General features: G+C 38.6%; 1 protein-coding gene across 1 annotated transcript in view; it reads right to left on the bottom strand.

Moving 5' to 3' along the window:
* Positions 1–27,207, bottom strand: part of EYA2 (EYA transcriptional coactivator and phosphatase 2) — a 167,064-nt gene extending 139,857 nt beyond the window's left edge. Inside the window, exons 1-3 of the mRNA XM_044663808.1 lie at positions 27,099–27,207; positions 18,197–18,242; positions 13,851–13,993 (exon numbers count right to left, since the gene is read on the bottom strand). Coding sequence (XP_044519743.1) covers positions 13,851–13,993; positions 18,197–18,242; positions 27,099–27,207 — 298 coding nt within the window. The remainder of the gene's footprint in view (positions 1–13,850; positions 13,994–18,196; positions 18,243–27,098) is intronic.
* Between the last annotated feature and the right edge of the window lie 333 nt (positions 27,208–27,540).

Here is a 27,540-nt window from a genome sequence, read left to right as displayed (position 1 = left end):
GTGGTTAGGATGTTCCCTTCCCCACTCAGAATGAAGCTTTTGAAATTCTACAGGTCAGGAAGGGTTTATTATTGGCTTTCAACAAGATGGAATCTCCTCCCAGGAAGTGTTATTATTATTTTATAAACTTTGATTCTATCCGTGCTTATTAATGCCATACTTTAGGTCTTGCTCTAGGATTGTGGGTGATTTATATTAAATGGCTTAATCTTCTTTTTATGAAGATGGTTCATTAGAAGGCTGGAAGATATCAGAGATGTCGTAAAGGGCACGTACTACTTTCAGTAGGAGATGGTTTAGGTTACCCTTTTAGCCCTTAGATTCTGTAATTCCTCTAACAAATATTTATCAAGCACATTCAAGGTGGAATGGTCTGCAGTAGAGAATATTTTGGATCCTTTGTGAATAGGACTTGCTCCCCCCACCTCTCCAAGAGCAAGGACTATTTTTAAATTGAGCCATCCACCTTCTCCCCACTGGACCCACTTGTGACCAAAGCCGCCCATCTGCAAGATAGCTGGCTGAACGAAAAGAGTCAGTCTAAGGTTCTAGTGAACCCTGACCTTATCGATATCACATACTTCTCATCACCACAGGACTGAGGATATTTAGAGGCATACACAGGATACTGAAGCAAAGACACTGTCCAGAAGAAGCTACTAACCTGGCAAATAATAAAAAAGGTCTGGCAATGCTATCACCTTTGGAGGAGTGTCTTAAAATCTAATGCCAGCCCTGTGAAATGGTGAATGCCCTAAAGAAGCTTCTGTCACATAACACCGAGGTTCCATCCTGTGGCCCAGAAAAATGAGGCTACTTGTTTGTCTTGTGATGGTGTCTACACATCGGGGTCAGAATGCCAGAACGTGAAAGACCACAGAACACAAAGAATATTAATAAAGCTATAATAGATAGCCCTTACAGAGTTCTTGAAGGTTTGCAAAGTGATGTATATGTGTATATAAATATATATGTTTGTAAACACACATATATGCATGCACATACAACCCTAGTAGGATTTCGTTTTATGTGAACAAGACCTTTTGACTAAGTTGAAAATCGTGCATAATAGGGAATCTCATTATTAATAGATATTTCTGAATATACCTAGGCACTTTATGACTTTTCTTAGGCTTATCAGAGGTCCTTCTGTATTTTGGGCCATTAAAAAAAACTAAATAGCATTAATAATAATTATATATAATAACAATAATTATATATATATAAACAATAAATAAATAATAAAACAAAGAGAAGCCCTGCCTTGATGTGAATGTGACTTGTTACAAGAGAAAAACCTGAAACAAAGACTGATACACAATGTAATGACACACACTAGCGATTCTCAAGAGTGAGAGTAAGCATGGCTGGGTGAACTGCCATGAGACTATATGCTACTTGGGAAAATGGCTCAAATTTAGCACAAAATTAAAAGTCTTTATTTTACATATTATTCAGCCTCTATTTTTTTTCAATCGCCAACTGCTTTTACTTGAATTTGCATGTGTTGAGTTCATGTAAAAAGAGGTCCAACTGTAATCTTGTTTGAACCTTAGATCAAGAAATCTTTGAGATAGGTGCTTTTATTACCCCATTTTACAAATTGAGTAAACTGAAGATGACAGAGTTTAAAGCAGCTTGTCTAGTGTTATTCTGCTAGTGAACATCTGAGGCAAGATCTGAACTATGTTTATCCTGACTTCAAATCTAGCAATCTATCCACTATGCCATGTAGCTGTCCACAAACCTAGAAAAAATTATCGGGTTCAAGACTTCCTAACTGTGGGGCTCATGAACTTTATAAAAGATATTTTGATAATTATATTTCAACATAATTATTTTCTGTATAACCCTATGCATTTTATTTTATACATTTGAAAATACTATTCTGAGAAGGGGTCCACAGTCTTTACAAGACTGTCAAAGATGTCCCTGATGCACACACAAAATGGTTAAGAATATGATCTAGTGTATCCTTCTTACTTTATATAGATAGGAGACTATGGCCCATGAAGGAGACTGCCCAAGCAATGAAGGAGTTGGTACTAGAACCCAGGTCTCCTAAGTCCTAAGGTAAGGCCCTTCTCATTGTATACATTATCTACTTTGGTTCAGTTACCTTTTGGTTAGAATCGGTGGTACATGATGGTTGTGTGTGAAGCTAAAAGGTCCAAATTAAGATCAAGTCAAGGTCTGGTTCCTGAAGACTCCATGTTCTAGCCAAGGCAGAACTAAGGACCACAATAGAAATATCTCTAACCAAGTCTAGGTCAGTTCCCTCTCCTGAAATAGTCTTTAGAACATATCCTACTGTGCCACGGCTATGCACAGTCTCCATGCTGGACAGAAAAACTGCTTTATTGGTGCAAACATTTGTAAAATCAAAATTAACAATAATAATCAAAATTGGGTCAGGAAGATGGCTCTTTGTTACACAAATGCCCCAATGACCCATGAATGTGCCCCAACTAAAATCCTATCATCTACAGGCAGGATTCTACTAGAATCTTCCCCAATCCCTCTTAATTCTAGTCCCTTTCCTCTTTTAGTTACTTCCTATTTATTCTATACTTAGCATGCTTTGTATGTATTTGTTTGAATGTTGCTTTCCCCCTTTAGACTGTAAGATCCCTGAGGGTAGGGACTGACTTTGTTTCTTTTGTATCCCCAATGCTTGGCACAGTGCCTGCAAATACTAGGCACTTAAATGCTTTTTTGACTGATTAGATGAGAGCTTGGGGAAGTATCCAGCCACTCAAACCCAAGACAAGATCAATTTATTCCCACCCCAAAGTCTGTTAGATATTCTTCTCTTCTCAGAAGCATCAAGTCTAGTAATTTTTCAACCCTTCAATGTGTCAATGACTAAGTTAACAAAACAAGCTTTTAAACGACCTTGGTAGGAAGCCAAAGAGCCTACCTACTTCCTACCAAGGAAAACAAGCAAAAATAAGAATATAGATTCTCAGAAAATAATTCACCTCTGATGTTTTTGAGCCTCTAAATCATAACTATGAGGGCTACAGAATGCTTGTTTCTTAACCTGGAGTTCTATTTTGGATATGTTGAGTATGAAATACCATAAAAGGATCACTGCTAATCACTATGGAGGAAGTATATTCAGAGGAGTGGTGGGATTAGAAGTAGAAGGACTGAAAACTGAGAGAGATGTGAGCATATCTATAGAGATAGTTTGTACAAGTTTGGTTCTGACAAAGAGAAGAGACAGAGTTTGATAGACAGAGAGGGACAAGATCAAGGGAAGGATTTTTTTTTTTTTAAGGAGGGGGAGGACTTCGACATATTTGTAGGAAGAACAGGAAACAATAACTAAGAAGAGGCTGGAAATGGGTAGAGGGGATGATTGAAGTGGTGAGGTCCTGGAGAAGCCAAAAGAAGGTGGAATCAAGGACACAAGTAGAGGGCTTGGTCTTAGTACCTTTTTGTCAGAAATTGCAGAGAAGGAGGCAAAGAATGGAAGATAATGAAGAGGGTTTTTGAGGGAAGAAGGAGCTTGTGAATGATGCGCTTGCGCGCGCGCGCTCTCTCTCTCTCTCTCTCTCTCTCTCTCTCTCTCTCTCTCTCTCTCTCTCTCTCTCTCTCTCTCTCCTCTCAGTTAAATTATGGACAATTTGAGATTCCCTTACTGGAAGGGAATAGGAGGGAGTCCTTTGAGAGGCTTAAAGAGAAAAGGGAAGATTCCGACTAGCTGCTATAGAGAGTGTAATATAGAGTTAATGTGAGATAAGGGATCATCGAACAGTCTTTAGAACCCAGTTGATACTATTTTCCTACTCAATGACAAATTTGTAATGGACTCAGCTCAGTTGCATGACTTCCTTAGTAGTGTTTAGCAGTTGATGAATAGAAGTAGGAGAAGGCAGACAGCAGAAATAACTCATAAACAATGCCAAACACTTGAGCAAGAGATTTAGTATTAGAGTGGTACATGGTATAAAATATAGATCTAATCTCATTTCTTGCCATACTACTATCTAATATACTGCCTGTCTGCTTCCCATCCTTTTCTTCCTTTGGCTCTCTTGTGTATGTGTGTGTGTGTGTGTGTGTGTGTGTGTGTGTGTGTGTGTGTGTGTGTGTGTGTGTGTGTTTTTAAAACCCTTACCTTCCTTCTTGGAGTCAATACTGTGTATTGGCTCCAAGGCAGAAGAGTGGTAAGGGTAGGCAATGGGGGTCAAGTGACTTGCCCAGGGTCACACAGCTGGGAAGTGTCTGAGGCCAGATTTGAACCCAGGACCTCCCGTCTCTAGGCCTGGCTCTCAATCCACTGAGCTACCCAGCTGCCCCCACTTGTGGTTGTTTTTTTTTAAAGTGCTTCACTCACATTATGTTTTTTTCAGTATCACTATTACTAACTCTCTTACTCCCCAAAGTTTTTTACTTAATTCTCTAATGTTCTGAGATCTTAAATTTCAAATACTAGTCTATTCACTGTCTTAGGTTTAATTCTGTTCTACTAACCTAATTTTCTATTTTCTATCCACTATTGCCTATTGTTTTGATAGCTACTATATATAATTTGAGATCCAGTATTATAAGTCTTTCTCCTTTTCAAGTAGCAAAATTCCCTTGATGCTTCTGTCTGTCTACTCTCTCTCTATTTTATTACTTAAATTTATGTGAAGCAGCTCATTGATAATTCAATTACTGCAATTAAATCTAAAATTGAATTTAGGTAATGGTTATTTTTTGAGGATATTAAATATACCTCATCATGGATGTTGGACAGTTCTACAGTTTTTAATTCTTTTTTTTTATGTCTGTTAAAATTGATTTACAGTTGTTATTATAAGTCTTACATATATCTAACATACAAGAAGCACAAATATCTGATACATTTTGGTGTTGAATGAATACTATTTTCACTATCAATTTCTTTTGGATTTGTTCTCTATCAGTGGGTATATATACATACGTGTGTGTATGTAAATATATAAATCAATGCATATATATATATATCTCAGAATACTAATGATTTTTGTGGGTTTATTTTTTACACCACCATCTTGTTCAATCCATTTTTTATTATGTTTGTCCTTTGCACTTTAAAATATACTAATCCATTGCCATAGCAGGAATAGATGGAATCCAAATGCAGATTGAAACATACCATTCTTCACTTTATTTCCTCCGTGAATTTTTTCTCATGTAAGCAATATGTGTCTTGTTGCACAATGGTTATACATATACATACATGAAAATATATATGTGTTTAAACCTATATCATATTACCTGCCATCTAGGTGAGGGGGAAGGAGGAAAAATGGGACATAGATTTTTTGATATAGCTATGGTGAGAACATGTTTCTTTTGGATAAACATAACTTCTTATAATTTAATAAATATTTATAACAAAGAATATGTATTATGTTATGTTATATATTATGCTATGTGTAAAAGTAAAAAGAAATAGGAAGCTCAAAAAATATGCTAACATATCAGCCGAACATAAAGATACTTTAATATCTATCTTCTTTGCCCACAGTTATTTCATTGATTTCTTAAGGTGGACTATTGCAAAAACCTCCCATTTGGTTTCTCTACCTCAAGTTTCTCCCCTCTTAAATTTATCTCCTATACAGTTGCCAAAATAATTTTCCAAAGCACAGGTCTAATCACGTTCCTCACCTCGTCGATAAGTTCAGTGATTCTATATTGCTTCAAAGATTAAATATACACTCCTCCTCTATTTGGCATTTCAGGCTCTTCACACCCTGCCTTCCTCTAACCCGCACAATCTTCTTGCACATTATTTGGCTTACCAGTGGTTCGCACACACTACAAACCATTTCCTTTCTCTGTTCTTTGTGTTGGATGTCTCTCATGCCTGAAATGCACCCCCTAGTTGCTCTTGTCTCTTCTAATCTATGTGTTTCTTCATGACTCAGTTCAAGCACCACTTTCTACCCCAAACCCTTCCTGATCCCTCTAGCTGCTAGTGCATTTTCTCTGAAAAATTGTTTTGCATTAATTAATACATGTTATTGATTTATTCTTATTCTTGACTCAAGGCTTTAACTAACACTTACATAATCATGTCAGATAATAGTAAAGTTCCTTGTTTTATCCCTGTCCTAAGAGGGAAAGCACTGTTATGTCTCCATCACATAGCTTTTGATTTAAAAGAAACATTTTTTGTAACGTTGAGGAAAAATTCATCCATGTTTATGGATTTAGTGACTTGAACATAAAATGAAAATTTACCTCCAATCTGAGAAAAAGTAAATGATACCCAGAATGGGGATGTGACTAATGTACAAAGTAGCACAACTAGAATTCAAATTCAGTGCTTCTGACTTTCGATTCAGAGCTCTTTCCGAAGTGGGACTGAGGCTAAAAAGGGAACCTCCTTGTGAGAAGCTTCCTCTGAAGGGTTTCTCCAAAAGTTTTAATCTCATCCAGCCTCCCCATTAGATGTTCAAGGCAAGGAATGGGTATCTACTGTTCACTGATGGAAGAGCCCTCCTGTGGCTCACACACACTACAAACCATTTCCTTTCTCTGTGTTTTGTGTTGGATGTCTCTCATGCCTGAAATGCTCCTCCTAGTTACTCTTGTCTCTTCTAATCTATGGGTTTCTTCATGACTCAGTTCAAGCATCATTTTCTACATGAAACCCTTCCTGGTTCCCTCCAGCTGCTAGTGCATTTTCTCCAAAAAATTGCTTTGCATTAATTAATACATGCTCCCTGTCCCCCTCACCCATGTTCTCTCACTGCTATTTCATTTTCATAGAAGCTTTTTCAACAGAGGTGAAAGAAGGGAATTTAAATGTTCTTTATGAAGGACAAAGGAAGAATGATTCATAACAAAACCTAGTATTTGTCCAGACAATGTTAGAACCATAGAATCTTACAATAAGGAAGTTTAGAAGGCATCTAATCCAATCCCCACCCATTGCAATAATTCACCCTCCACCCTCTTAACCATACTTGACAGAGCTTCATCTAGTTTCTGCTCAAACACTTATAATAACAAGACGCTCATTACTTTTTTTTTTTTTTATTCTTACCTTCTGTCTTAGAATCTATACTAAGTATGAGTTCTAAGGCAGAAAAGTGGTAAGGACTAGACAACTGATGTTAAATGACTTGTCCAGGGTCATACAGCTAGGAAGTGTCTGAGGTTGGATTTGAACCCAGGATCTCCTCCCTCGATGCCTGGTTCTCTATCTACTAAATCTCCTAGCTGCCTGAGCAAGCTCATTATTTCTTGAGGTTAAACTGTAAAATGGAAAGAACACTGAACTAGAAGTCAGGGGACCTATGTTCAAATTCTAGATTTGTTGTTCAGTTGTGTTTGACTTTTTGTGACTCCATTTGGGATTTTCTTGTGAAAGAAAACTACTAGAGCTGTTTGACATTTTCTGTTGACTACTTACTAGCTATTTGGCTTTGGGTATGTTAATTTATCTCAGTGGACCTCAGTTTGCTCATTTGCAAAATGCTAATAATAATTGTAACTAGTTAATTTATTGGGATGGGTAAGGATCAAATGAGGGAGTGTGCATAAATTATTTTTCAGAAATAAAGGGTTGCATAATAATACTAATTATTTCAAATTATTAAATATTTAAATTATTAAATTATTAATTTGTTTAGACCTCTGATTTAGTTTGTCTGGGCCCTGGGTTCTTAACTTGAGGTTCATAAATATAGAAAAAAAATAGCTTGTTAACTATATATTAATATAATTGGCTCTAAAATACTATGTATTTATTTTATGCATTTAAAAATATCATTCTGAGAAAGGGTCTTAAGGATTCATCAGATTCCCAGAGGAATCCATGATACAAAAAAGTTAAGAATATCTTTCTGGTCATCTCTACCAAAAAATATTGGAAAATGCTCTATAACACGGTAGGCTACTACTTCAAAACCCCGTGGGTCACATAATGACTTAGAAAACCACATATTAACATTATTTATGGTCTACTGTATTTTCCCTTGTTTTCCTAAATATTCCTCAATTATATTTTAATCTGATTTGGGTGACACTGAATGTTGTGGCCAGCAGACAGCATGTTGGACACCTCTGCTCTATAATTATAGTCTAAGAGAATTTTCTGAGACATTGAGAGATTAAGTGATTTGTCGAGGATCACACAGACAATATGGGTAAGAGGCAAGTCTTCCTGACTCCAAGGCTAACTTTATCCATTATTCCATGATGCTTCTCCATGTCAATCAATCAATAACTGTTTATTAAGTGCCCACTATACACCAGGCACTCCCTTCCAGGATCACTGCCTTGTCAGGGTGGAGGAGCTTATGTACCTCAAGGCAACTATGAGCTGTGCTGTGGAGGGCAAAAGATGATCCACTAGAGAAGGAAATGGCAAACCACTCCCATATCTTTGCCCAAAAAATCTTCCAAATAGGGTCCCAAAGAGTCCAACATGACTCAATAGCAACAATATATCAGGCACTGTGATAGGTGCTGAGGATACAAAGGTGAAAGTAAAACAATCCTTGTTCTCAAGGAGCTGACAGTCTACTGGGGAAGACAAAATGTATCTTGTATAGATATATATGAAATAAATTAAAGGAATTTTTTTTGGGGGGGGTCAGGGTGGGGAGTTAGGAGAGGAATCAGCAACTGAGGTTCACTAAAAGCTTCATGTAGAACAGTGATTCCCAAAGTGGGCGCTATTGCCCCCTGGTGGGTGCTGCAGTGATCCAGGAAAGCAGTGATGGCCACACTTTTTTTTTTTTTTTGTATTACATTCTATTCTGAGTTCAATAAATAGTTCCATAACTTCCAGGGGGCGCTAAGTAATATTTTTTCTGGAAAGGGGGCGGTAGGCCAAAAAAGATATGGGAACCACTATGTAGAAAGTAATGCTTAAATTGAACTTTATTTAGAAGAATCTGCACTCCAAAGAGTTAATAAGGAAAAATACTTGTACAAAAATATTTATAGCTGCACTCTTTGTGGTGGAAAAAAATTGGAAAATGAGGGGATGCCCTTAGATTGGGGAATGGCTGAACAAATTGTGGTATCTGTTGGTGATGGAATACTATTGTGCTCGAAGGAATAATGAACTGGAGGAATTCCATGTGAACTGAAACCTCCAGGTATTGATACAGAACAAAAGGAACAGAACCAGGAGAACATTGTACACAGAGTGTATCTACTGATACACTGTGGTACAATCAAATGTAATGGACTTTTCTACTAGCAGCCAGGCAATGACTCAGGACAATCCAGAGGAACTTATGAGAAAGAACTGGGGGAGCAGAAACACAAAAGAAAAACATGATCTATCACATGGCTTGATAGGAATATGATTGGGGTTTTGATGTTAAAAGATCACTCTATCACAAATAAAAAAAACAACACAATTGCTTGTCAGCTTTGGGAGGTGGGAGGGAAGAGGGGTAGAAAAAGTCATGACTCATGTAACCATGGGGAAAAAATTCTAAATAAATAAATTAATTAGAAAAGAAAAAGAAGAAGAATAATCTGCATTCTCCTAGTGGTCATGCTCCAATGCACATTCGTAAAGTCACAGCAACTCATGTAATTATTAAAATGACACTCCTTTTCACTTTTATATAGCATCAATTGTTGAAAAGTTCTATATTAAACCAAATTTATCTACACTTTTATAACTTTCAACCTGCTGATCTTGTTTTTTTGTACTATAGCTCTTGATATTAAATACATAATTTGGTCTTCCTCCTATATGTGAGTCATTCAAATATTAAAAGGCAACTATATGTTTCCATTATTCTACTCCTCTACCCCAGTTTTTTCTTCTCAGGCTAAACATTCTAGTTTCCTTCCTTGACATGGTTTCCAGACTCCTCACCATCTTGGTTCCCCCACCTTTGAATATGTCCCAGTTTTCCACTGTTATGTCTAGTAGACCCTAGAACTGAATTCATCTCTACCTGCTAGACAAGATAGGAATCCCCTCAACAAAATCTTGACAAGTTATGATCCATCCTCTTGTTAAATAACATATTCCAATGCTGTATCATATTACCTGCCTTTGTGGGGAGTTGTAAGAGGGAGGGGGGAAATAGAATGAGACATAGATTATTGGAGAATTTGTTTCTCTTGGATAAGCATATTTATATAATTTATTACATATGTATTGCAAATCATATGTATCATATTATTATGTTACATATAAAAATAAAAGGCAACTCAAATATAAATAAATACATATCTTGTTCCAATGGAAAGAACGCAGGTCCTAGAATCTGAGAACCTGAGTTCAAATCCTACCTCCTAACCTGTGTATATGACCCTAGTTTGAGTCTCTTGACTTCCTACAGGGCACAGTATCCTCCTCTATAAAATAAAGGAGTTGGACTAGGGGGGGGTCTTAACCTTTTTTTTTTTGTTAAATAGTGGACCCCTTTTGACAGTCTGATGAATCCTACAGATCTCTTCTCAGAAAAATTTTTTTTAATTTCATAATAGAAGGAAATGTTAAACTTCAGGGTAGAGGTCAGTGAAAATAAAAATGCAATTTCCCCTCTATCCGAATTAATTCCCTCCTCCAAGAAATCTATTCATGGACTCCCTGGGAGGGTTCATAGAGCCTAGATTAAGAACTTCTGAACTGGATGGCCTCCAAGGTCTCTTTCAGCTCCACATTGCTGATCCAATAACTTGCAGTAACCAGAAACTCACTAATCAGAAAAGCCACCTGTCCATTGTTAGACATCTCTCATTGCTAGAAATCTCCTGTGCTCAAGCTCCAGTGATCCATCGATACATGTGAATACATGGTCTTATGCACATTACCTCTAGTTTAAAAATATTTTTGTTAGTCGTGCTAACATTCTCCAAGTGAACTTTTAACCTATTCCAATCTAGCCTCAATTATTATTTGTAAGTGTGTGGACTTTCTAAAAGGCTTGGTGCTGTTGATAGACAGTGCAAGAACTTTGCACCAAATTAATTTCCACACAATGCTATGTTTTGTCTAGAAAGAGGACTAGTTTTATTTTTCTGTCTAAAACCAAAACTGCTACATTATTCTTGGTTGCAAGCCAAGTGGGGAGAGCTCATATGTGATTATGTGTATATGGGTGTGCATGTATAAGTATTGAATATTAAATTTTGTTTTCCTGAAAGAGGAAAAAGAAAAGAAAAAAGAACTGAGTAGCTATTATTCAAGATCTGTGATGGGTTTATTAATAGTAAAAATAGTTAATAGCAGACATTTATATGGCATGTTAAGGTTTGTGGCCATGCTGCCTGCTCAAAAACTGTCACTAGCCCCCAGGTGCTTATGGGATATATTGCCTCAGGCTCAATTTGAACCATCCTTCCTTTGGGGTGAATACCATAGATACTATCATCTCCATTTTACAGATGAGGACATTGAACCTCAAAAATGTTAAATGTCTTACTCACAGACAACGATTAAGAGTCAGGGAAAAAATCTGAATCTAGATTTCTCCTGACTATAAATATAATAGTCCTATTTTACACCTTTTCTATGTGAGTTCCTTGAAGGCTGCAAATGGCTCTGTTTTCACTTTTTCTCCACACATAGCCCACATCTTAGCTTAGGCCCTGATCATCTATTACTCCTAATAGGTTTCCCTCCTTCATCCATCTTCCACACGGCTATAAAAATTGTCTTCCTAAGTCAGGTCTGGTCTGGCCATATTACTCACTTGCTCAGTAATCTTTAGTGGCCCCCTATTGCCTCTGGGATAGAATACAAATTCCTCGGTGCAGGATTTTCCATCCTGTATGACCTAGCTTCCTTATTTAATATTTCTTTTGTTCATGTAATGAGTCCTAGTCAAAATGAACCATACAAATATTCTCTAAGCTTGACACTCATCCTTCATGTTTCTCCATTGATTCAAATCATCTCCCATTTCTAGAATGCAGTATCTCTTCAATATCATCTCCTCTGAATCTTTATCTCCCTTCAAGCTGCAGCTTATGTTACCTCATCTGTGAAGCCTTCCCTGATTTCTCCAGTTTCTCTATCTTCTCTTCTGATTAGCTTGTATTCATTAATTTGTGTACATGCAAGCCAACTAGCTGAAGCAGCAAGACATCCTGGTGAAGAGGCAGAAGGCAGTTTTTGTGCTGGGCAAGTCAAAATCATCACTAGTGCCTTGACTCTCAGATCCTGACCCCAAGAGCCTTGGGAATAATTCTTCTGGTTCAGTGCCAGCAGTCATCATCCAGGGCATCGACTTTTGTGGAAATGAAACCTGGCCACAGTCTCTGCAGGGGTTACAGCCACAGCCATCAAAGACCCAGAAAAGAGTATTGCCACCACAATCCTTGGCATTGTCAAATGGTTCCAGAGCAGAAACCAATATGATTTTATCAGTGGAAATGACATAAAAGAAAAGGGAGTATCATAGACAGCTTAGTGATGCAGTAGATATTGTGCCGGACCTGGAATCAGGAAGACCTGAGTTCAAATGCAGTCTCAGACACTTACTAGCTGTGTGACCCTAGGGAAGTCACTTAATCTGTCTTCAACTGTAAAATGAGGATAATAATAGCACATACCTCTCAGGGCTATTGTGAAGATTAAATGACATAATATTTGTAAAGCACTTAACAGTGCCTGGCACACAGTAAACACCATATAAATTATTATTATTATTATTATTATTATTATTATTATTATTAGTAGTAGTAGTAGTAGCAGCAGCAGCTGCAGTAGTAATTGTATCCTAAGGACTATAATACTTTTCCATCTGACTTGCAGCTAAAATATTCCATTTTTGTAATCTCCTTCATTAGAATGTGAGTTTCTCAGGAGTAGGAATTGTCTTATTTTTCTATTTGTATTCTCAGTGGAGAGCACATTAAGTACTTAATAAAATGCCATATTTAGACATTCACTTGCTCATTCATTCACTGATTTCTTCCTTCACATTACAGTTATATCCCCGTTCCTTGACAGTAGGTTCTTTCCTCCCCCCTCCCCCCAATTTTAAACCCTCAACTTCCACCTTAGAATCAGTACTGTGTATCCGTTCCAAGGCAGAAGAGTGGTAAGGGCTAGGCAATAGGGTTTAAGTGACTCGTCCAGGATCACACAGCTAGGAAGTGTCTCAGGCCAGAATTGAACTCAGGACCTCTGATCTTTAGGCCTGGCTCTCAATCCACAGAGCTACTCCACTGCCCCCACCAGTAGGTTCTTCTACTTGTGCTCTAGCTCCACTGTAGCCCAGATGTCTTGCTCACAGTAGCACCTTAATAAGTGTGAATCACAGTGATTTGAAAGGTCCTTGGCACAGTCTGTGCATGGGTAGTACTGCTGCATGGAGAGGACCGGCATCTCTTTTCTAAAGATCAGAGTGTGGTATTTTAAAATTCAGAACCATTCCAAAGTTTTCTCTCTACTAAACCATGGCCAAAAAAACCCTGTTATGTCAGAAGACTGATTAGAAACCTCCATCATCCTGAATGTCTTTGAAACATGAAATAACAGAGTAAAGGAAGACGTTCTCTCAAGTTCTGTTCCCAGCTTTGTCCCTGGTTAACTTGCTAAATGACCTCGAGGAAGCCATTTCCTCCGATGGCCATGATGTTCCTCGTTTATAAAACGAGGTGGCTGGACTCCATGACACCAGTATACCTTCTACTCTGCTATTCTTTGTTTCCGAAGGTCCTTTTGGTTGGCCACGTCCAGTTCAGGCATTCTACAGGAGGCAGAACCTTTCGGCTCTCCCTTTCTATGAGCCCTTCCAGCTCCTGATAATCTATGAAGTAAGGTTCCGTTAGGGACCGACGTTCTAAGACATCCAATAGTTGCCCCCCTAAGAAGTTAGGTCCAAAGCTAGCGTGAGCAGGAAGGAGAACGCACAAACGTGAGTATTACTCACTGTAGGAAGGTATTCCGTAGGCTTGCGCTGGAGGAGGGTACGGGGAATAAGCGGTGGACTGCTGGATCCCTGCACTGTATTGAGTCTGTCCATAGGTTGCCATGGTGGGGAGAGACTGGACAGATACCAGATGAGGGTAATGTCTAGAAAGGAAGAGAGAAGATTGTTTAACCCCCAATCGCCACGACCACCAATTCATTCCGCTTTCTGACACCGGGAGTTAAATAAGCTCCATGCCTGGGACCCACAGAGTCGAGCGGCTGACTTTAACAGTAAGAGAATGGAGTGCACCGGTTGAATGGCTGTGGCTATGTGTTGAAATGAGATTTTCTGCTTGAGCAAGTGAGTAGGTTTACCAGTGAGGCATCTCAAGTTATATTTGAACATTTTACTTATATCGTGTTTGCTTATAATTGCTTATTCCCAGAACAGCTGGGCAGAACAAGTCTTTAGATCCAGGTGGATTCAAGGACTGGATTTGTCACTTAGAGTTGAGTTCTCTTGTTTAAACATTTTACCTTGCTAAGCCTCAGTTTTCTCATCTGTAAAATAGGGATTACATAATATTTATTACTTAACTCACGATATATTTTTTTAAAAAACCCTTACTTTCTACCTTAGAATTGATGCCAAGTATTGCTTTCAAAGTAGAAGAGAGGCAAAAAGGGCTAGGCAACTGGGGTTAGGTGACTTGCTCAGGGTCACACAGCCAGGCAGTATTTGAAGCTATATTTTAACTCAGGACCTCTCATCTCCAGGTTTAGTTCTCTATCCACTGAGCCACCTAGCTTCCCCTTAACTTGGGAATTTTTAAGACTAAATAAGATATGGGAGGTAAAGGATTTTAACCATAAAGCACTGCATGTTGACAGGATTTGCAGTTGGACAGGACTTTAAAGATAATCTTGTCCACACCCCACAGCTCAAACAGCCAACCATCAAGTGTCTAGTAAGCACTTTTTAGTTACCAGGAACTGTGCTAGGTCTTGAGGAAACAAAGACTATATGTACACAGAGCAGGGGCAGGGAGAGGGATCAGCTCTGTGATTTCCTTGGTATAAGCAACTGCTGGGGAGGGAAAGTTATTCACTAACACGAGTTGCTGCCCTCTTTGTAACTTATGTTCTTAAACATGGAGAAGAAAACGACAATAACAATAATAATGATAATTCCTAATATTTATGGAGTACTTAAAAGCTTGCAATGACTTGTTTTGGGTCACACAGCCAGGATGTGTCAGAAATAGGACTTGAATTCGTGTCTTATTGGCTTCAAAGTTAGTTGTCAGACACTACATCATGCTGCCTCTCCTACGTCGTCTCAGTCTGTGTATATCCAAGAACAATTTATATCTGCATATCTAACTACAGATAAAATATGTCACATAGCCATGTATATTTATAGACTGATATAAACATATTAAGACAATATAGTCATATTTGCATTCTACTAATTGCGCATGTAGATACACATACATATGAAAAGTGTGCTGTGCGTGCATGGGCATGCATGTACTTTACCTGTTACTTTTACTTACTGTTTTCACTCCTCAATCCTTTGTAATTTGGTTTTTGACTTCATGAAACTAAAGACTTACCCCCCTCCACTCCTGCCAAGTTACCAATGATTTCTTTGCTCTCTTTTTAAAAAAATAAATTTTTACTGTTAATTTTTGTTTTTATATTGTTGAAATTTCTCTAGCATCCCTGTGCCCCACCCTTGCCTGCAGAATCATCTCCTCTAACAGAAATGATTATTTTCCAGTGAATTTTATTCCAGTGTCTTTTAACAGACAGATCTGATAGAGTTTCCCTCTCAGTCCTCATGTTAATTATCAATATATCTGTTATATCTGGCATTGTTGACTGCTTTCTGCTCCTGAATCCTCTCTCCTCTCTATTGTTTTTTTTTTAAATATGAATTTCTTTTGGTTCACCTCCTACATGGCTAACTGTTCCTTCTTAGTCTCCTTTGCTGGTTCATCATCCACCTGATGTCCCTAAAAGTGGATAGTCCCAAATGCTCTGTCCTAGATCCCCTTCTCCCTCTATACTCTCTTCTTGTAACTCCATCATTTCGCATAGGTTTAACTATCACTTCTATACAGATAATTTACATATCTCTATTTCTATGTACTGACCCAGGCTCTTTCCCGAGTTAAAGCCTTGTATCATATGGTGCCTTTTGGACGTTTCAGTGTGAATATCCCTGAGACACCTCAAATTCTCATGCCTGAAACAGAACTCGATTATGTTCCTTCTTTCTCAAACTTCACTCTTTCTGTTGAAAGCAATTCCACTCCTTGCAATCTCTCATATTCATAATCTTAGTATTATTCTTGACTCATTGCTGTCTCACACCTCACATATCCACTCATTTGCCAAATCTTGCCATCTCTATCTCCATAACACTTTGCACATCTGATTCACTGTCTCCTCTCACAGTGTCCAATCTTAATTTAAATCTTTATCATTTCCAATTAAATTTACTGCAATAGACTCCTAATTGGTCTCCCACTACTCCAGTCTGTCCTACACACTGATGCCCAAAGAATTTTCTTTATGTGGAGGTTTAACCCTGTGACTTCTCTATTTTATTAATTCCAACAGCTTCCTATTGACTATAGGATAATTTACAAACATCTGTTTAATTAAAAAAAAAACCCAACAACCCTTAGCTCCCATCTTAGAATCAATACTGTGTATTGGTTCCAAGGCAGAAGAGCAGTAAAGGCTAGGCAATGGGGGTTAAGTGACTTACCCAGGGTCATACAGCTAGGAAGGGTCTGAGACCACATTTGAACCCAGGACATCCTGTCTTTAGGCCTGTGTCTCTATCTACTAAGACCCCTTAAGCATCAATTCTAAGACAGAAGAGTGATAAGGGATAGGGTTATATACCTAGGAAGCATCTGAGGCCAGATTTGAACCCAGGATCTGGCTCTCAATCCACTGAGTCGCCCAGCTACCCTCTCTGTTTAGTTTATTAAACACTCCATAATCTGGTCTAACTTATCTTTCCCAACCTCTCTTGGCCCTTTGTGAGGAAGAAAGAGGACTTTTTGGCTATTCGTGATCTTCTGTCTTTCAGTGCTTTCCCTTTGCCTTGATTCTCCTACATCCCTGGAGTGCATTCCCTCCTTACTTCTGCCTCCAGAGTCACTGTCTTCCTTTAAGACACAGCTCAGCACTATCTTCTGCAGAAAGTCTTGTCTGATTCTCCAAGCAGCTAGTATCCTCCCTCCTAAACTTCAACTATTTGATATTTTTTTTTCATTTTCAATTTCTGCTGTCTCTGTTTCTACAGGCTCCTTAAGAGTAGGGGCTGCTTCCTTCTCTGAACTTCTATCTTTAGCACCTAGCACAGTACCTTATACATAGCAGATGCTTAATAAAATTTTGTTGATTTACAAAATAAATACAAGGTAATTTTTGGAGGGGAGGGGATCAGTATCTGGGGGAATTAGGAAAGATTTCATTTGGGAGAAACGACTTTTCCGAGGCTATACAGGTAATAAGTAACTTCTGACACCAAGCTCAGCATGTTTTCTAGTATACCATAGTGGGGAAAAAAAAAGATTGGTTCTAAAAGTGTTGTAATCAATTGCTCTGTCAATAATTCTCTTCATGATTTTGGGTAAGTCACTGCTTACTTTAAGGTCTCAGTTTGCTTTTCTGTAAAATGGGGGTGAAGTGGGGCTGCAAATGAAGATTCCCAGTCTCTTCTAGTTCTAATGTTCTTTAAGTCTCTCATCTCTGTATCTTAAACCCAAAGATAATTGGCAGTAGGATCTTTTAAAACACATGATAATATGTGCATGTGAGTATACACACACATATGTATGGTCTAATAACCAATAATTTATACTAACAAAGACCCAAAGCTTTCAAGACACTTTTTACTAAATTGACAGTAAGATTTTTCCTTTTTTGTTTTAAAATCCTTACTTTCTGTTTTAGAATCAATGTTATGTATCAGTTATAAGGCAGAAGAGCAGTAAGGGGCAGGCAATTGAGATTAAGTGACTTGCCCAACACACACTTAGGAAATGTCAGAGGCCAAATTTGAACCCAAGACTTTCTCGCTCCATGTCTGGCACTCTCTATCCCCTGAGCCACTTAGCTGCCCAATGGTCAGATTTTTAAAAGAAAAAAACTATTAAACACTAAATCTGTACTTTTCAAAGAAATTATCCACTGGAGCAAGGAATGGGACATATTCAATCTACAAACATTTCTGAAGTGCCTACTATGTACCAGGGACTGTTCAATACATCCATTAGCCACAAGGATAAAGCTGTCAGTTTAGACATTAGGTTGCTTCCAAATTGAACCAATCCCACTCACCGTGAGAAGAGTGGAGGAACGATCTCTAAAGCTTGTTTGAAGTTGCCTGGGGAAAGGAGAAAAATGGAGACAGGAAAAATTTGATTAAAGTGGCCATATCACCATCAATAATATATATCATGCCAGCAAACTTAAGCTTCAATTTCACATGCTGACTCACCCATGAAGAGAAACTTGGAAAGATGCTAAGAGGGGATGCCTCTATTTTTTTTAAAGCTAGTTTAGAGACAAGCACTCAAAGGCCCTGCTTTCTGCATGGTCTTGACTCCACTTGCAAGCCTCTGGCTGTATTGGCAGTAGTGAAAATTCAGATGGATATCAATTATGATCCTACACAAGACACCCAAATCTATCCCACAGAGAAAGCTTCCAATCCTACCTTGGAGTGAGGCAAGGACCTTTCTAGAGCTGTGGAAGGTCACAGTTGTCTTTCCCCAATTGACTTGAAGTCAGTCCTTCATTCAAACATTTATTATTCAATAAAACTTTCCAAAAAAAGATGTGCTTGCTAGCTATCAGGTACCATAATAGGTGCTCAAGATCCCCAAACAAAACAAAAACCACAAAGCAATTTCTATACTCAAGGAATGTCTTTTTAAAATTTTTATTAAAAAGCCTCAACAACAACAAAACTAAATCCTCACCTTCTGTCTTAAAATTAGTATTGTGTATTGGTTCCAAGGCAGAAGAGTGGTATAGTCTATCTAGGCAATGGGGGTTTAGTGACTTGCCCAGGGTCACACAGCAAGGAAGTATCTGAGGCCAGAGAGTTTGCCTTTTCCTGAGGGGAAGCAGCATGTATGCAAATAATAAATACAAAATACATACAAGATAAACTCAAAGTAATCTGGGAGGCAGTCAAAACTGGGAGAATTGGGAGAGCTCTGTTTGGGAGGTGTCGTTTGAGCTGATCTTTGAAAAGAAGAAGCATTTCCAAGACTGAAAGATAATAAAGGGAAGCGTTTGTAAGGCAGAAAGTTCCTAAAGGCATGGCGGACAGTCTGTGTAGAATTAGTGAAGAAGGAAATAAGAGTAGTTGTATGAAGGATATCAAATAGGTCAATTAGGTTGGTATGAAGAATCTGTGAGGGGCATATAGGGGCCATCAACCTGAAAAGAGAGGTAGAAGCTAGACTATGAAGAACTTTAGTTGCAAAACTGAGGCATCTGTATTTTATACCAAGACAAGAGGGAGCCACTTGAGCTTCTTGAATAGAGGAGTAACAAGATCAGACTTATGTTTTAGAAATACCATTGGCAGTTATGTGGAGAATGTGGGAGAAAGTGGAGACATGTAGACCAAATGAGGAGGCTATTGTAAGAGTTCAAGAGAGGAATGATAAAAGCCTGAATTGAGGTCACAATAATTGAATGGTGGACATAGATATAGAGATTTGAGGAAGGTGGAACAGAGAAGACTTGGGGGGGAAGGGAAAAGGGGGAAAGTGGGAGAGGAGGAAAGGAAGAAGAGAGAGGGGGAGAGGGATGGGAAGGGGAGAGAGAGAGAAAGGAAAAGAGAGAGAGAAGGGAAAGTGAGACAGAGACAGATAGACACACACACACACATACACAGAAGACTGAGGAAGTATTGACATAGATATAATATTTATACCCAAAGGAGATGATGAGTTCACTAACTGTAAAGAGGAAAGGAGAAGGCCCAGGGTTTTCTTCTATTTTGTGGACATAGTTCTGTAAGAGAAATTCACAAAACAGTCTATATAAGCTTTTAGAAAGTGTCAGTGATGTGCTGGGTACTGGGCCACACAATGGGAATTCAAAAACAGGCAAAACACAGCCCCTGTCCTCAAGGAGCTCACAAACTAAGACAGCAAACAACTATGTACAAACAAGCCAGATACAGGATAAAAAGGAGATAATTAAAAAAGAGAGAGAGAGAGAGAGAAAGAGAGAGAGAGAGAGAGAGAGAGAGAGAAGGGACGTACTGGAAGCCAGGGAAGTCAGTATTCAGAGAGGGAGACTGTTCTAGGCTTGGTGAATAATTGGAGTTGAGAGATGTCTTATTCATGTTAACAGCGGGGGGCTGGTGTCACTGAACCAAAGAATGCATGCCAGGGAGTAAGGTATAAGAAGACTAGAAAAGAGTCCAAGTCCCTTGTCAATTATCTTACTCTTACTACACTTACACCTACACACACACACACCCGTTTATCTATCATAAATATCATGCATTTCTCTACACTTGACATCCTGCCCCTCTTCACTTTGGAAGCCAAGTTCAAATGCTCCCTCCTCTGAGAAGGTTTCCCTGATCTTGTTCAGTCAGAACGGAACTTTCTCCCCCTCAGGCTTTGAATACTACATTCTAGCTTATTTTATTCTATATTGCAGGAACGGTATAGGGGGAAGGGGAGGTATCCCCCCACTCTCAGATTAGGGATTTGTAACCTAATGTCTGTGAATAGATTTCAGGAGGGTCTGTGAACTTGGGGAAAAAAAAATCTCTATTTTGACCATACTTTAATTTCTTTTGTAGTCCTATACATTTTATTTTATGTATTTAAACACATAATTTCAAAGGGCAAGATCAAAGACTTCACTAGAGTGCTAAGGGATCTGTGTGATGAAAAAGGGCAAGAACCCCCATTCCAGATCATGAACACCATAAAGGCAAGATTACAGCTTGATTCTATTTTTCTCCAGGTCGGATTTGAAGAGCCCTGAGGGAAGCTAGAAATCTGAAATGAGGAGGGAGAATATTCCAGGAATCAGTCTATAGCCACCTTCAATGAGCTCCCTTGGCCTCACAGTCTATTCCTTAAGATGTCCTTCTCTAGAACTACAGAATGAAGTCTCATTACGATGCCCTATGTGGCATTACAGAAAAAAGAACTCAGTAATACATATCTTGGCAAATTAAAACATTTTGAACATGTTTTATTTAATGAAATATGCAAATCTGCATAAAAGGTAACTATTTGGAAATATTCCTGTGGGCTCTGGTTAACTTGTCATTCCATAAATTTGGATTGAATGTTTTCCCACCAACTAATATGAGAGATATACAAGTTTCACCACTTCTGGTTTCTTCTCCCTCTTAATCTTCACTCGTTCTTGTGGGAAAATTGTGTCTCCTCCTGCCTGCTATTATCCCATATATATATGAAAAAATGCCTTTGTAAAAGCATAATTCCCCTCCTCTGTCATACCCCAATATACCTAGGAAAGATTATACAAGAGGGAGACACATGTTACAGAAAAACTTTTTTTTTTCCCTGAAGCTTCAGCGTGAAATCATTTTGGGTGGGTTTAAAAGAAATTTCAATCTTTTTATTTGTTTCAGTTTTCACATTCCCTCCTCACTCCCAACTTTCCCAGCCCAAACCCCAGGAACAGTAAACTTGACAAAAGACTTTACTAACTGCTAAAGAGACATATCTTTTTACTTTCCTGAGAAACACACCTTCCAGTGGTAAGGGTTAGGCAACTGGGATTAAGTGATTTGTCCAAGGGTCACATATCTAGGAAAAGTGTCTGAGGCCACATTTGAACACAGGTCCTCCCAACTCCAGGCCTGGCACTCTAACTACTGATCCATCTAGCTTCCCCTTTTCTATTTATTTGTGAAATTTCAAATTCTAATTTATTTTTTCTTGACTGGCAGCAGGGGAGAAATCAAATTGTAGATTTTATCTTTTAGGGTGCCTGAAAGTTGGTTTTCCATTCCTGAGTCTGGTATAGGGGCAGTGTCTGGCATGCAGCACTACAGATGCCTGAATTCTTGCCCCAGGTTTTGTGGTGCATTCCCTCAGTAGAGCCTTGCCTAAGCCATTAAAATCTCTGCATCTCAGTTTCCAGAGCTCACATTCTCTCCTCTCATAGGGGGATTAGTAGGCTAATTATTGGAAAAGTGGGCCAAAAGTGGCCACCTAGAATGTGATAACTAATCTAACCACTGGAGATGGCTTCTTGTAAACATGGAAAGGAATTACGTTAATTCTGATTCAGTTAATTTTATTGCAAGAAGCTTTTTTGTTCTACCCTCCCAAATGCAAGAATACCACAAACCCATCACTTCTTTTCTTTCTGCTGAGAACAGGAATATTCATGGCCAGGGACAGTGATTCACTGCAGAAAAGAGGAATTTAGCATATGATATAAGCCATGATAATAAGTAACAATAAATCTCTCACCTTTTATAGAGCACTTTTACTCTCAGGTTTACTCAGGTTGACAAAGTATATTTTTTGTAACAATCCTGTGAAATGAGGACAGAGGGGCTTGCAATACTACTAGTTCAATCTAAGGGCTGGCTAACTCAGGTCCCAAGATGTTCCCCACCCACCCAATTTGACCAGTGGAAAAAGCAATGACTCTAAAGTCCTAATACATGGGCTCTCTGCCACTTACTGGTTAGCTTTGTCACTTTATTCTTTTTGTGATATTGGGTAACTTAATTTTTCCTAATCTCAGGTTAGAGAAATCTTATCTGTAAAATGGAGTTGGATCTAGTATCCCCTCCCACTCTAAATCTATGATTCTCTTCCTTATATCACATTACAGGCAAAAAGGCAGAATAGGAAAAAGTTCTGACCCCGTTAGTTAATCCTAGTTTTATTTGGTCCTAGGATCTGGGTCCTAGTTTAGCCTCTTCCATCAATTAACTGTGTGATCTTGAGCAAGTCGTTTCATCTCTGGATTCGGTTTCTTAAAGTGTAAAATTGGATAGGAATATCTGCCCTGCTTCTCTCATATGGTTATTGTCACATATGACAGTTCATGTTTGGGTATCTCATAGACATATTCAAAATATTGTTTTTGATGAAAAGGTTGATTACAACATTTTTATTTTTCATGTGATTATAATATTAATGATACTTTTTTCTCTTCTCTGAAGAAGTGAAGACTATGAATGTGGAATACTACATATAGTAAGACATGGTGGATGTGTGGATTAGTTTTTCTGAATTGATCTTTTCCCCTCTTTCTTTGACACAAAGGATGGCTCTTTGCGGAGAGGAGTAGGGCAAAATATATTCAGAAATGATGGTGATAAAAAAAAAGGTTGCAATGAAATAAAAAAGATAAAGTAACATAAAACACTAAGTATTAATGGGGGTTCCTTTTAGTTTCAGCATAATTTCCTTCAGAGGAGATCAGGGCACAGGAGTTCAGTGAATAGAGCCCTAGACCTGGAGACTGGAGGTCCTGGTTTGAATTTGACCTCAGACACATCCTAGTGCTGTGACCCTAGTCAAATAATTTAACTTCCATTGCCTAGCCCTTACTGCTCTTCTGCTTTGGAGCTGACACTTAGTATCTATTCTAAAACAAAAGGTAAGGGTTAAAAAAAAACCAGACCTGAAAAAAAAATCAGAAAGCAGGTTTTGCAGAGGCGAGTGGGGATTCACAACTCTGAAGAAGCACCTAATATTCAGTTTTAGCTTCAAAAAAGCAGCTGTTTTTTGGGAGGGAAAAATATTCGCCTCCTCCACTTTCTTAGTGTCATTAATCTTCCGAGGCTGTTAGCAACAGTCAGGTCCTAGCTCAATTCCCACCTCAAGTCTTCCTTGACTGCTATATCTCTACCCTTTCCAACTCACGATCATTGTTCCCCATTCAACTCTGCTAGTTCTCTGAGGGCAGGGCCCACAGCAGACCTTTTTCTGTATATAGTACATAGTGCCCAGCACACAGTAGGTACTCAGGTCAATCCTTACTAAAGGAATGAATGAATGAATACAGGACACAAGGCAAAGGGGGGGAAATAGGCCAGCCAACAGTGGCTTAATTTGGCACTTAGTGAGCACGCTGAAGTATAGAATTTCTCCTGCAGATTCAGCAGAGTTTAGCTCCAATCTCACAAGGCACTGAAAAAAACTTGTTTATGTAATAGGATATTACAAGACTTGCCATTTCTGAACTGGGTAGCAACTTTTCCCATTCTCCTTCTCAGGGATCCATCATAGATTCTAGAAACTAAGAAGTTCTTTCTTCAATACAATGGGGGAAAAAAGAATATATTTCGTACTCTATAAAATGAGGGGGCTACCTAAATAATCTCTCAAGTGGCTTCAAGTTATCACTCTGCATTCAAGGGTTCCTTTTGTCTCTAACTGGCTCATTTGGATTAGAAGCCAGGGTATGGATTCCTATCATTAGATAGAGGTCATTATGATTTTATGGAAGACAAAGTCTTCAAGGCAGTTTCTCCTTTTATATGGTCAAGAGTGGCTGAATCATACCTGGATGTTTTAAAAATTGGAAACCAATGGAATCTTAGAGATGGAAGAGACTTTGGCATTTAGAATGTAAGAGCTAGAGGGATCTTAGGAGATGATCCAATTCAAGTCCTTCATTTCATGGATCAGGAATCTAAGACCCAGAGAAGTTTAGTGAATCGTCTTGGGCAGAAGTGTCAAGCACATTGTGGGGGCAACACTCTCAGGGACCTGAATGAGATTAAAATATAAATAGGAAATATTTATCAAAATAAGTAAAAAGACAATGGGGCATAAAGATTGTTAATTCTAAGTCAATATGTATGCCCTCCTGGATTCTTATGCACAGTTTATTCCTCTTCATCTTTTTGAGATGGACACTACTAGTCTAAGGGTTTAACACAACATTTTGACTAATTGAGACTAGAAACTCATCTAGAAGAAAAAAAGAAGGAAGAGAGGAACCTGGGAGAGTTTCTGGTGTGCATATCTGGAAACTATTGCTGCTTTTTTTTTCCTGAAGGCTAATACTCATTACAAAAGTATTGTGTGATTTATAGCCCTCTGAAAGGAATGGCGGTACAACTGACAAGACTTGGCAACCGAATGGATACGGGAGAAGCAAAAGAATCAGATGCAATGAACTCATAAAAATTTTGGAGCTAGCAACAATACTAGTCCAGCTCTCTCATTTTTCTAAATGGGGAAACTGATATCCAGAAATATGGACAGATTTACAAATGGTCACACTGCTAGTGAGCAGAGGCAGGGCTAGATCCCAGATCTCCAAGTTCTCAATCCAACACTCCTTCAATTATATACTGTTGCCTCCCATTTCTAGCAAGCTAGCAACCAGTATGTTAAATATATTTTTTGCCATTATCTCTGATACTCACTCCCTGTGTCTGTTTCACTCAGGGGAGAGAAAGCCCAACATGATCTTTAACCTGCTTGCTCATAATCAATGCAACTCTGTTTCTGAATAAATTACAGGGAACTTTTTTTGAGCACATCCATGAATCCTAAGTAGCCTATAATACTTCCCCCTACCAAGTTCTGGAGCAAGATCAAGAAGCCAGTGTTCTTTTTCAGGAAAATTGTTCAACATTCTTGTCCTATTGCCTTCACAAATCAAGATTCACTTTTTTTGCTACCCACAATGATGAGGGTTTAAAAAAAGGTTTAACCCCATTACGACCTCTCTGTCCATTGCCACTAATCAATTCTATTGCTGTTTGGCCTTGTCTGATGTTTCATGACCCCATTTGGGGTTTTCTTGGCAAAGATACTAGAATGGTTTGCCGTTCCCTTTCCAACTCATTTTACAGATGAGAAAGCTGAGGCAAATAGGATTAATTGACTTGTCCAGCTACTAAGTATTTAAGGCCAAATTTGAACTCTGTGCCACCTAGCTGCCACTCAATCAACTCTATAATGTTGTACAAGTTACTTTCCTGCTCTGGGCTTTAATTTCCCCTTCTATAAAATGAAAACATTGGACTGAGGCATTTGTCGCTTTTTTTTTTTTTTTTTGTCATGGACCCCTTTGCCAGTTCGATGAAGCCTATGGATCCCTACCCAGAATGCTGTTAAATGCATTGTGTGCACTATATAAAAATCATAAAGAAAACCAATTATATAGTTATCAAAACATTAAAAAAACCAAAGTCATGCTCCCCGTAGACTAGAACACTGGGCTAGATGATTCCCAAGGTTTTTGCCAGCTCTAGCTCTCAATATTCTGTGTTCTTAAGGTTTCTTCCCACTTAAACATTTTGTGTTTTATGGGCCATAAAACCTGACTTTGCTGAGGACCCAATTTCCTTAAAAATGCATTTCTGATGATTTGATATTTGACTGCAAATGTGGATTTAAAATGCCAGCATCCCCCTCATGCTGGTCCTTCCAGCCAACCTTGTTTTGTGGCATTCACATTCTGTAAGCTGTCATCAAACGCAGTTAACTATGGTGAAATAAGTGGGTTTTCAAAACACCTACAGTAAATAGTCCTCACAAGGGGTTAAAATCAGTGGTTAAACATAATAGCTTAATGCCTCTTACAAAGTTCTCTTCTAGCAGGAAGGCTGACAGATCCCAAGCAGAGCAAACAATAGCTGGAATTGTACTAGCAAGAACTAGTTCCTCTGCATCATTTGCCAATAATTTTTTAAACAGATTTAACATTCCTGTGCTTCCTTGACTCAAGCTGATCTAGAAACAAGAGGCAGACAAGCTTTTGTCCTGGGATGAAAACCCCATAAGTAACAGGCCCACTTGAATGAGTGTTAAACCAAGAGAAAAGTGCTTCTGGGAACTGACTGTATACAGACTTGGTCTGCGATTCTGAGAAGATGTAGGTTTGGTCCTGGAAATCATACTCCATGTTTAATTGGCATTTGTGAGCTAAGAGCCACAAACTGCTACACTGTTTGTCACTTACAATTCTGAATTGTTTCTACTTAGAAGAGGACAATTTTAAAGGTGGGTTTGACCCCACCATGTAGGCGCTTCCACATCTGATGACTGTCAGATGTCTGGGTAAATGTCAGAGGGCTATTCTCACTGCTGGTCAGAGGACTGGAGAAAAAGAGATGTCAGGCAGGCTGAGGTTTTGCAAGGATGGGATCGGGTTTGGAGGCTGACCCACAACTTGGACACCGTCACTTGGGCCTATTAGTGACCGCTGGCATGAAGAAACCACAAAGAGATCAGAAGCCTACCTCCTATGTCATGGGGAGACAGAGCAGCGATGTCAGAAAGGTTGGATGTCAGTCTATCAGAGTAATGGCTGTTTACAGTCAGGCTGGGTGAGATCACCAGATCTAGCATTTCCTTGTACCTGAAGGAAAACAAAGGAAAAATGTAATTTAATTCATTAATTATGCATGCTTTACTAATGATTCCCATTTTTCCCTAAGTGTATAAATATTAAAACTGATTACCTAAACCCTAGCTTCATATAAATTCTACATAATAAAAAATTCACTAAAGTTTTCATCAAAGGGAAATGATGAATTAAAATGAAGTACTTGGGCCCCTTGAGAGTACACCCATTTGATTAAAGTTTTCCCCCCTCGTACTGTATTTTGCCACTAGAAAATTTACATTTCTGTGTCTTTTTAATGCCATCTGGAACAAGGAGTAGGCAACACTTGAAACCAG

This window comes from Gracilinanus agilis, chromosome 2 (assembly GCF_016433145.1).
Source record: "Gracilinanus agilis isolate LMUSP501 chromosome 2, AgileGrace, whole genome shotgun sequence".
Classification (NCBI taxonomy): Eukaryota; Metazoa; Chordata; class Mammalia; order Didelphimorphia; family Didelphidae; genus Gracilinanus; species Gracilinanus agilis.
This window is presented reverse-complemented; position numbering and strand designations above follow the sequence as displayed.